General features: G+C 62.1%; 1 protein-coding gene across 1 annotated transcript; it reads left to right on the top strand.

Moving 5' to 3' along the window:
- Window positions 1–3,860: 3,860 nt before the first annotated feature.
- Window positions 3,861–10,975, top strand: IGFBP3 (insulin like growth factor binding protein 3). Its single transcript, XM_023250143.2, has 5 exons — window positions 3,861–4,410; window positions 7,472–7,698; window positions 8,630–8,749; window positions 9,528–9,667; window positions 10,422–10,975. The coding sequence occupies exons 1-4, from the start codon at window positions 4,002–4,004 to the stop codon at window positions 9,651–9,653; spliced, it is 882 nt and encodes a 293-aa protein (XP_023105911.2). The 5' UTR covers window positions 3,861–4,001; the 3' UTR covers window positions 9,654–9,667; window positions 10,422–10,975.
- Window positions 10,976–11,230: the final 255 nt, after the last annotated feature.

The raw sequence follows: 11,230 nt of genomic DNA, 5'->3' as shown, positions 1-11,230 counted from the left end.
GCTCATCTCAGTACCCTCCACTCCAGAGTGAACTCTAAATCCAAAGTCTAAGTACCATCCACTCAAAAAGTTCCAGGCGTGGGGGGGGGCATCTGGGTGGCTCAGTCGGTTAATCAGCTAATTCTTGGTTTTGACTCAGTTTGTGAGCTCGAGCCCCACGTGGGGCTCTGTGCCGGCAGCTCAGAACCTGCTTGGGATTCTCTCTCTCCCTCTCTCCCTCTCTCCCTCTCTCTGTGCCCCTCCCTCTCGCTCTAAATAAATAAATAAATAAATAAATAAATAAACTGTAAAAAAGTTCCAAGCCTCATTACCTAACCACCCAAATGGCCTGGATGGGTGATCCATCCTGGGCAAAATTCCTCTCCCTGTGGATCCTTTAACCTAGAAAACATGCCAGCTGCTTCCAGAAAACACCGTGGGATGGCATGGGCCATCCCAAAGGGGGAAGACTGGAGGGAATAAAAGGGCGATGAGTCCCAAGAAAGTCCAACACCCAGCAGGTGGGACCCCAGGAAGACCTGTCCTCTGGCTTTCTCAGGGAGCTTGAGCCACCTCCAAATTGTCGGGCCAAACAGGACACACGGACTCTGGTGTCCCCGGCTCCAGACTACGGGTCTCCAATGGCACCAGCACCACCCTGCTAGTCGACTTCTGCCGTCCCTTCCGAACCTGAGAATTCCACCTCCGCCAGGAGACACCACTCCCTCTGAGCCCCTCGACCCCTCCAGGCACCCAGAGCGCCGGCCCCTGGGTGCACACACCCTTCCTCCCGTCTTTTCCCTTCAGCTGGGCTCGTCCACAGCTGGTAAGACTCCACAGGAAAGCCACTGTCTCTCCGTGACCACACAGGCACCCCCTCCCGGGACACAGACGCCCACTGCCCACCGCTGTCTGGTCCGGCCAGCCCGGGAGACCACACAGCCAGCGCAGGAAGGTGCTCGGTAATGTGGCCTGAATGGACCGCTGGACCGTAGCGGGTGTCACCTGCAGGTCATGGCCATTTCTAGCCACCTGATCAGCAGTACGGTCCTAACGCATCCTCCCAGCCAGAGCACAGAGCCAGGAGGTTTACCCAGCAGGACATCTGACAGAGGGACAGTTAGGTTCCCTGTCCCCGCCCCAGTCTCCCCTGGCTGGAAGCTTCAAGCAGCTCGCCACCGAGTCCTAAAATGAGATCGCCCCCACGTTATTTGCCTCTGGGAGTTAGGACCTTCCTGTGGCGGGAGAGCCTGACAGCCACACCTCTGGGGACACAGAAGAGGGCTCAGCGCTCCCAACATCCATGTGCATGTGGAGAGGAACCCTCGGTGACAGGTCAGCCAGGGCCTGGGCAGAGGGAGGCCACATGCAGACGGTGCCTGTGAGCTACAGCAGGGAGCCCAAAGAAATGACAAGCTCATGTCACCTGGTTAAGATGACAGGCTGACCCCAGCCATCACTACCCATAATCAGGCCAACTGAATTGTGTTAGCGAAAAGGGACGTGTTCTGAGTCTCTCTGGTTCCCCTGGCTGCACTTAACTGTACAAGCATTCAGGTACCTTGGGGGGGGGGGCATCTTTCCACTGAACATCCCCCCCCCCCAGTGTGTTCATTAACCACCACCACAAGATGACTCAAAGTCTGACAAAATTAACCAGCATGACACCTAGCTCAGTTTCAGCCCCTCCAAGTCCACCCCACACATTTACGATCTTGGGGGGGGGGGGGGGGGGGGGGGGGAGATTCCTTGCAGTTTTGTCAAATAAAAAGTGACTCAAGACTGAAACATGATTCTCCCCCACGTCGCTGCCCCCTGCCACAGACTCACCTCGTTGTCGCGAGACCTCACGGAGCGGGGGACGACAGCCCTGCCGCACGTGGTCATGGAACATTCGCGGGAGTGCAGCCTTGGGTTCCCGCGGGCGCGGCGCCTGGCTCTTCGACGCCCCCTAGGGTCTCCGCGCGGAACTGGCTCCTGCTGTGCGGCCGCGGCCCAGGCGGTGAGGGGAGGGTGCTGGGAAGCCCAGGACCAGGGGAGGACCCGGGTGTCCCCCCTGCGCTTTCTGACCACACTCGGATGGCAGCGCTGCAAAAGGGCCACACTGCCTGGTGACACTGGCCTAAACACAGAGGCTCAGGAATCTGGCTGCGCAGCCGGCTGTTTCAGAATCCAGGTCTCCGTGGATAGGAAAGGAGTCGTGCAACCAACCCGGAGGGATTTTTGTTTGTTTGTTTTTTGCTTCCTCTAATTTTCCAATGCAATTCGAGACCCTGTTCTGGGAGGCTGAGGCAGATAACACGCAGCTACAAGGAGGGATGGGGGCGGGGGGCAGCCAGGAGGTGACGCACGGTGTGCGGTAACCTGGACGAGTCTGCACAGCCTGCGCGCTGGCGTAGGGGGGGTGGCTGTGCCTCCGCGGGGCTGGGGACGCAGACCCCTCTGCGCATTCCAGCTCTCTCTTCCTGTGGAGCAAGTGTTACTCCTGCTTTATGTCTATATGCCAAGAGTACATCGGTCCCCAATTCTAAAGGGAGCCCGCACACACCTACCCATGTGCGCACCTACACACGGCAGGGCAGCGAGATGGTGGGTGCGCGCTGGCTTCGCCCACAGCCCTGCAGGGGGCGGGCCGGGCTGGAGGGGGGAACGCACGGGGGTCCCCAGGGGCAGTTTCTACTGCAAACTGCAAAACGCTCCTCCAAGATACCTACCCACCTCCTAGGGCAAGTATCCATTTCCGAGAGAGTCCAGGAAAGCCCCTTCCCGCGGGGGTCTCTTCGGTTTGCATTGCTGACCCACTTGCTCTTTGCAGAAGAGCCTTGGACCCGGTCGTTGTCGATTCAAGCCTGAACCACTGGCGCCCTCTGTTGGTCACCCAGGGAAGGGGCGCGCAGACACTTGAAACCACCGGGCCGCAGCGCGACCTCGGGGGCGCAATTGCGCCCTGGGACTTCCACGCTGGTGCACAGAGTTTAGATTGCACAGGGAAGCGAGAATCCCAGACACTCTCCACTCCAGCGGACCGGAGGCAACCCAGTACAAAGCGGCCCGGAAAACGGTAGTAAAAGTAACCAACTGTGAGGCCTATTCGGTTATTAAATACACCTCGGCGGTGCCCGCCTTATTCTTTTAATTATTTTCTTGTGGTGGATGTAAATAAACTCCATGTGAAAACATAATCAGGGAGCGTCCCTCCGACAGGAACAGTGGTGACGTCAATCTCTGGCAAGTCTCCTAAGGACCCACTCGCTGCCAGCCCCCTTTGCCAGCTGGGGACTTGGCAGGAAGCACCCAGTGAGGCTGCACCGCTTTGAGGAGCGGGCCTGAACCGGGTGGGGACCACGTGCGCACCTGTACGCCCCGGGGGGTGGGCGTGGGGGGGCTAGTGCAAACGGCCCCACGCGTGCAGACAGAACCAGAGACCTCGAAGCAAATCAAGTATCCTAACTCAGACACGTCCCACGACTATCCCGACCCGAGGACTTAAATTTTGCAAAGCTTTGCGAAGTACACCCGGGGCGGAGCGAGCACGCCACTGTCCCCGACACCAGCTCTCAGCGGGGCGGCCTCACCCAGACCCGCAGGCAGACGGGCGGCGGCGTCGGGGTGGCCGGAGGCGCCGCGAACAGCGGGGTGGCCGGGCTGCCCAGTGCCCGCGGCCGGCGGGGTGGCGTTGGGGCCGGAGTGCGCGCGTGGAGCAGGTGCCTGGGCGGCCGCGCGCTGCGCGCCCCCGCCCCTGCCCGGCCGCCCGGTCGCCCGGGGCGCCGCGCGGGCCCCGGAGCCTAGTGCGCGCCGGCCCGCCCCCTCTCCCCCCACCCGCGCGCCGTTCCGGGGCGTGTCCTCGGCCACCGGCTTCTATATAGCGGCCGGCGCGCCCGAGCCTCCCAGACGCGAAAAGGACGGCGCAGCGCGGAGCACCGGCCACCGCCTACCCTGCTCCCGCAGCCTCGAGCCGCGCGCTTTCGCCCGGTCCCCGCGCGCCCCGGCTGGCCGAGCAGCGCGCCCTCGCCGTGGGCGCCATGCAGCGGGCGCGCCCTGCGCTCTGGGCCGCGGCGCTGACCGCGCTGGCGCTACTCCGCGGGCCGCCGGCGGCTCGGGCCGGCGCGGGCGCGGCGGGCGCGGGCCCCGTGGTGCGCTGCGAGCCGTGCGACGCGCGCGCTCTGGCCCAGTGCGCGCCGCCGCCCGCCGCGTCCGCGTGCTCCGAGCTGGTGCGGGAGCCCGGCTGCGGCTGCTGCCTGACGTGCGCCCTGCGCGAGGGCCAGCCGTGCGGCGTCTACACCGAGCGCTGCGGTGCTGGCCTCCGCTGCCAGCCGCCGCCCGGCGAGCCGCGCCCGCTGCAGGCGCTGCTGGACGGCCGCGGGCTCTGCACCAACGCCAGCGCCGCCGGCCGCCTGCGCGCCTACCTGATGCCCGCGCCGCCCACGCCAGGTGAGCCGCCCGCGCCGGGTGCGCGGCCGCGGGGGACCCCCTGCTCTCCCCGCCCCGGGTGCTGTGTGTGCGCGGAGACCCCCGGCCCCGCGAGGCAGGACGCTCGCCCGAGGCCCGCCCCGCAGCCGGCCCTCCGCGGGCCACGTTCTCGGAGGGCAGAGCGCCTGCAAATTGCCGAGCGCTTTCGGCAAAACTGGGTCAAAGGTTCTGTGGCTGCGAGGGAGCGGAGCCGAGGAGGCGGTCACGGACCGACCCCGTGCCCGGGAGCATGTTCCTGCCCTTGGTGCGGGCGCAGCGCGGGACGTGGGCTGGGACGGTGCGGCCCACCTCCGGAACGCGGCTTCCGCGTCCCCCAAACCGGGAGCCAGCGTGCTTGTGCCAAGGATGCGGCGGGGGCCGGGGGAGCAGGGAGGTGGTCGGGGCTGGTTTGGACTGGGGATGGGTGGGCGGGCACGTTGTGTGAAACGATGTCCGTCTTTAAGATGGCAACATTGGCACAGACCTACGGCTTGCGAAGCAACGACGCGTCGCGCGGTGTGCGGGAGACCGTAAGGTGGGAATCCGGTACTTGTATCTTTCGCGTTTGGGAACCTGACGTTCAGAAAGAGGTGACTCTCCAGGGTCCCGAGGCAGGGAGGAAAGTGAGTGCTGAACCCGGTTGCCACGCCCCGCATCGCCCCCCTTGGGCGCCGCCCCAGCCCCCCGTGCGTGGGTGGCCCCAGACCGAGGCCAGGTGCGGGGACTGCGGGGATGTGGACTCGGAGAATTTCAGTGATGGTGAAGGGGGTGGAGTCAGCCTCAGGACTGTTTGCACTTACTCCGAAGTGGAAGGGATGGGGTCCCGCTGGTGGGGGGGCCCAAGAGGACAAAACCTAACGTTTGGCAAAGTGACTCCACGGGCTCGGCCGCGGTCAGGCGCGGGGCTCTGTGAGGGACATGAGTTGTTCCCTTGGAGAAGAAGTGTAAGGGGAGTCCGCGGCTCTTCCTCCAAATCTCAGCAGGGTCGGCCAGCCTCCCGGTTCTGTGAGCAAAGTTTCTGCTGAGCTGGAGGCGGGCAGAGTTCTGCCCTGCCCTCCAGGCACCAAGCTGGCCCGAGCTAGTGGGCAGCCCCCGCACTGACCCCGCAGGAGGGAAGACCCTTTATGATTTCAGTTCTGCACACTTGCACGCAGGGGTGAGGCTCTGTCTCTGGAGGCAGGGCTGGCTCCGTTGATCCCGGAGACACGGACACCATTCCAGGATTGGTGGAAACCCAAAAGTCCAGTTGCCTAAAACATGCACCGTTTTATCCAGCGGACCTAAAATCGCTGGATGGGTCTGTCTCTCAGGGCAATGAGGTCATTTGCTGTGTGCACTTTATTTTCCTAATGTGCTTTCTGGGCAGATGGTGACTTCACGTTCCTCTCGACACGGCTGTGCTTGGTTAGGCTGCGGTGGGCGTTGGGATTACTATGTAGGAGCACCACAGTATTGGTTGACACGCTTCACTGTAAAGCGACAAAAAGATCTACGATTTGAGGAGACCCATGGGGGGAGGGGAGTTTAAGTGGCAGTCAGAAGTTAAGACCGTCTGTTGCTTAAATGCCGAGGTTTTCTGTTCTTGCGGACGTCAGCAGGCATGAGAAAGAAAACCTGGGAGGTTTCAGAAACTACTCGGTTCTTGGAAAAGAAATGCAGATATGTTTATTTACATACTCTTAGCATCTCCTTTGTCTCCGGTTGTTCTCTGGAAAAGAAGGGGAAAAAAGCCCTAAGGTTCAAGGAAATTGAAACCAAATTCTACCTGTTGAGGAGTCTGTCAGGCTCCACTGCCCGGCAGCTCCTCCCCCCACCCACTGGGGCTCACTCTTCCCGGGTGAGGAAGTGGAGCCTGGGAGGAGAGAGTGTTCCCCGAGCCCCAGGGGAGTGCACCTGCCCTGGGCGCGTCCCACAGAGAGCATGGAATCTAGCTGGACGCTGGGTCCTCCAGCCAGCCTCAGAGAGGCCTGTGTTCCTGTCACCTAGAGCCGCAGGCCGTCACCACATGGGGCTGGCCCCTGGGTGGCAGGGCGCTGGGGACCCCAGGGGTGGTAGATTCTGGACCAGACAGCGGCCCAAGCACCCCCTCCCGGGAGGGAAACCCTAGCACTGCTTGCTGATGACCTACCAAGGGCTCCCCCGTAGCCACCCCCGTCCCCACCATCCTGGAAAAGGACCCCAGACAGCGTCTGGCTCCGCATCCAAATCCCAGTGACACAGCGGATGGTCCAGCACGGCACGGGCGTCAGGGCGCCGGTCGCAGAGGCGGCTAGGGAGGGGGTCCTTCTCAGGGATGGAGGGCTCCGGCCCGCTTGGGGTCTGTGCAGCTCCTCTGGGCGCCCCAGCCCCTGCGTGGACAGTGACAGATGGGACCAGGGCACCAGTGGCACACCAGCAAACACACCCAGAGCCAGGGGACCTGGCCAGCCTCTGAGGGGAGCTGGTTTTGCCTGGTGGCACGAGGCAGCGCTGGGATCAGAGGCCCTGGGGCTTGTCACCTGCAGATTGCTGCCCCCACCTGGCGCCTGGGACTCAGCGGGGTGTTGGGTGGGGACAGAAGCGCGGGCCCCCAGGCCCGGGAGGCTGCCCTGGGGCAGCCTGCGGTGTCAGAGGTGCGCCCCCTGCTGGTGGACGGTATCAAGCCCTGCCGGCTGGGCTGGGAGAGGCCTGCGCTGCCCGCCTTGTGCAGTCCACACATTCCAGTGTCTTTATTTGTATTTTTGTAAGTTCACTTAACTTGAGAGAGAGAGGGGGGAAAGAGGATGCCATGCAGGCTCCAGGCTGTCAGCATAAAGCCCGACGTGGGACTTGAAGCCCCAGCCATGAGACCGTGACCTGAGCCACCCCAGCACCCCCAGATTCCATTTTAGAAAGCAGGCTTCCTGGGCCGCAGTGACTGCCCTCTGCTGCCAGTACCTGGGGTTTCAAGGTTCTTTGGAATCGCTGAATGACATCTCCACTTAGCCGTGGCCGCGGTCAGGTTTTGAAAAGACCGCTGACTGTGGGTGGCCGTCACATCTGCATGTCCCTTGCACTTTTCAAGGAAACAGCAGCGAGTCGGAGGAGGAGCACAGTGCGGGGAGCATGCAGGGCCAGCCCTTCCCCAGCACACACCGGCTGCCTGACACCAAGCTCCAGCCCCTGCACACCAAGATGGATGTCATCAAGAAGGGCCACGCCAAGGACAGCCAGCGCTACAAGCTGGACTACGAGTCCCAGAGCACCGACACCCAGAACTTCTCCTCCGAGTCCAAGCGGGAGACGGAATATGTGAGCGCCCTCCTCTGTCTCCTCTGCCTCCTCCCTTCTCCGCCTCCTCCCTCCTCCCCCCTCCTTCACCTCCTCCCCCCTCCTTCCTCCTTCCCCTCCTGCTCCTCCTTCCTCCTTTCTCCTCCCCCTCCTCCCTCCTCCCCCTCCTACTCCTCCTCCCCCTCCTCCCCCACTGCTTTCCCCTCCTCCCTCCTCCCCCTCCTACTCCTCCTCCCCCTCCTCCCCCACTGCTTTCCCCTCCTCCCTCTTCCTCCTCCTCCCCCTCCCCCTCCTCCCTCCTCCCCCTCCTACTCCTCCTCCCCCTCCTCCCCCACTGCTTTCCCCTCCTCCCCCTCCTACTCCTCCTCCCCCTCCTCCCCCACTGCTTTCCCCTCCTCCCTCTTCCTCCTCCTCCCCCTCCCCCTCCTCCCCTCCTACTCCTCTTCCCCCTCCTCCCCCGCTGCTTTCCCTTCCTCCCTCCTCCCCCTCCTCTCCTCCCCCCTCCCCTTCCTCCTCCTCCCCCTCCTCCCCTGCTTTCCCTTCCTCCCTCCTCCTCCCTCTTCCCTCTCCTCCCCCTCCTTTTCCCTCCCTCCTCTTCCCCCCTCCTCCCTCTCCTCCTCCCCCTTCCTAGGGGGCAGTGGATGCCAGCCCCAGGCACTGGGTGACTCTTCCCACCGTGGGGAACTTCTGGGGGTCTAGGTGGATGACATGAGCAGGAGCGCCCCAGTGCCCTGCACAGAGATGGTCCGTGAGGCTGGCGATATTTTGTGCACCTGGTCTCTGACCTGCGGTGACTCCGTCCCCAGGCCTTGCTCAGGGGACTTCACGACAGGGAGCCACAGTCGGGGTCCTCGTGAGAATGGCACGGCAGGTCCCTCGGAGGGTGTGTGGGGCTGCATGAGGCCGCCAGCGCTCCCGAGTGACCCGTGGCTCTCCCCCCCCCCCCCCTCAGGGGCCCTGCCGCCGGGAGGTGGAGGACACCCTGAACCGCCTCAAGTTCTTGGACACGCTCAGCCCCAGGGGCATCCACATCCCCAACTGCGACAGGAAGGGCTTCTACAAGAAAAAGCAGGTGAGTGGCGTCCTTACGAGCATCCCATGCCCGATGCCCACGGGAGGCCGACGTGCCCTCCCCCCGCCCACGGGCAGTGTGCTGTCCCCCCCCCCCCCGGGGCCCTTGGTTAAGTGTGACAGCACAGGGACACAGTTGCACTGTGTCAGGGATGACATTGTGAATAACCATCATAGGGACGTGAGGTCGTGGGCCAAACAGTGTCCCTGAGACACCCCCCCCCCCCCCCCCGGCCCATCCCGCCCAGTGGTCCTGACACGTGGGCGGCGTTGTTACTTGAAGCCACGATAAGTGCGTCTCTGTGGGTCTGGTACTGCATTACGGCCCCACTGGATCTGCAGGATTCGCGAGGCCACCGCCAAAGTGCTTGTGGCCCTGGCTTCGGTCCCACGGCCCGTCTGCCCTGGCCACCATCTCACCTTCACGCTTGTTCCCACTCACCAGCAGCACTTCTGCTTCCTGTTCGTCCCCATTGGTCACTCGCTCAGCAGACCCACACCAAGAACCCGGGTGGGCCTCTTGGCGTGCAGTCTGGGACACGTGCACTCCGAGCTGCCGTGCACCCTGGGACGCAGGTGCACTGGGGGATGTGTGCCCCAGTCCCCAGGTGTGCCTGCAGGTGTCCCTGAGGCCCGAGGGACACAGAACTGCCAGGGCCCTGCCTCTCTGGAGGACTCACTCCTACACGCAAGCGCAGAGGGCCCTGAGAGAGCCTCCATGGGTCGGGACCCCGTGGTGGCGCCTCCGGGTTCACTGTGTCCCCTGCGCCCTCCCACAGTGCCGCCCGTCCAAGGGCAGGAAGCGAGGCTTCTGCTGGTGCGTGGACAAGTACGGGCAGCCGCTGCCGGGCTTCGACGCCAGGGGGAAGGGTGACGTTCACTGCTACAGCATGGACAGCAAGTAGACACTGCTCACCACGTAAGCCTGGGGGCCTGGGCTCGGGGGCCCCAGCGTCTCGGGAGCAGGGGACAGACCCTTCCGCAGGGCACAGCCCAGGGAACCGGGGTCTGAGGTCAGGGTGTCTCCGAGGCCCCCTCCCTCGCTTGAAGGATCTTGGACGTGTTACGTTCACACACATACAGGGAATTCCAAAAGTGAGCTTTTCCCGCCAGCTATGGGTGGTTTACCTTCCTGGCGGCTGTCTGATCCACAGGGACTTGCTCTAGGAACATGCTTCCGACTCAGTGGCATGGCTGTTCTTTTCTGTAAAACACGTGGGGGATATTCCGACAGTCTGATTGGTAGGATGGTAGCAAAGTGTGTTTTGCGCCTAACACAAAAATGAGATTTTTAAACCCTGCCTTTGAAGAATGCCGTCCTGTTCGATACTATTTTCTCTCTTAATAAACAAGAGGGCCGTTGGGGACAACAGAGTGTTTGGTCTCCTCAAGAGAAATTGAAGTAAATAGAGGAGATTTCCCTGTCGAGTTACGTTTGTTTCCCTTCCAGCGGGAAAGAAAGAAGTCACGATTCTGGGTGACGGGGGACTCCACCAGCATGTCCCCACTGGCAGGCGTTCTTTGCTTTGCTGGGTGTGTGGGACAAGCCACCACCACCCCACCCCCCCACCGACGTGCCGGCTGCCTGGGTCTCGAACCCCGTTATCTCAGGGCAGGAATTGAGCCTTTTGACGTGGGGGAGTTATTTCAACCTGTTTCTCTGTCTGTTTTAGTTCACGTGGAGCTCAGAAACGCCTTATTTTGCACAAGAGACCGCCAAGGACATGATCAGCTGGCTACAGCCCCAATTTATATTTCTTTTTGTGGTGAATTGATTTTTCTTATAACCAAAGTTTAGAAAGAGATGTTTGCAGCGCTAGGGTTCTTCTGGATGGTGGACTGGAGCCCCTTGCGCTCCCCGGGAGTCTGTGAGACATAGTTTGGCCTTTCCTCTTGCTTCCTTTAAAAATTCGTGTAAGTCAAGCACAGCGCGGCCGGACGCCGCCTGTCCCCGGGGGCTGTCCCCACCTGTCCGCCGGGACGGCTGGCCCTCCGCTTCAAGACCGAGCAGTTGTTACCTCTGTAGAGTGCACGATCCGTCCCCACTCAGCCTCTGTTCTGCAAGAATGGGGACCCCACACCCTGCTGTCTGGACGTCCCGGCTCCGGTGACAGAGATCTTGCAAACCTGCCAGTGGCCTGTCCTGGGGAACTGGCAGAGAGCGCAGGTGGAGTCTCACGTGTAAAAAAAAAAAAAAGAGGAAAAAGACCCAGAATGTTCTAGGGAACAACTCCAGAGACACGCGGGGGTAGGGGGGTGACTGGCCTTTGCTGCCGGCTGCAGGGGTGGGGGACTGGGGCAGCAGGACTCCCCTGGAATGAGAGCAAGGTTCTTTGATGACCGCAGAAAATAGCGTTTTCCTGTTCAGCAATTCCAGAAAGAGGGTTTTTTGTTTTTTTGACAAGCTCTGTAAAGGCAAAGGATGTTTATTTTATTCTCTCGCCTTTGTCCTCCTTGGCACAATGTAAAAAGAGTAAAAACG

This window comes from Felis catus, chromosome A2 (assembly GCF_018350175.1).
Source record: "Felis catus isolate Fca126 chromosome A2, F.catus_Fca126_mat1.0, whole genome shotgun sequence".
In the NCBI taxonomy this organism is placed as follows: domain Eukaryota; kingdom Metazoa; phylum Chordata; class Mammalia; order Carnivora; family Felidae; genus Felis; species Felis catus.
This window is presented reverse-complemented; position numbering and strand designations above follow the sequence as displayed.

Coding starts and splice junctions, on each gene's coding strand:
- IGFBP3 (XM_023250143.2), top strand. CDS start 4,002: ATGCAGCGGGCGCGCCCTGCGCTCTGGGCCGCGGCGCTGACCGCGCTG. Junction 4,411..7,471: donor GCCCGCGCCGCCCACGCCAG/GTGAGCCGCCCG, acceptor GCACTTTTCAAG/GAAACAGCAGCGAGTCGGAG. Junction 7,699..8,629: donor CCAAGCGGGAGACGGAATAT/GTGAGCGCCCTC, acceptor CCCCCCCCTCAG/GGGCCCTGCCGCCGGGAGGT.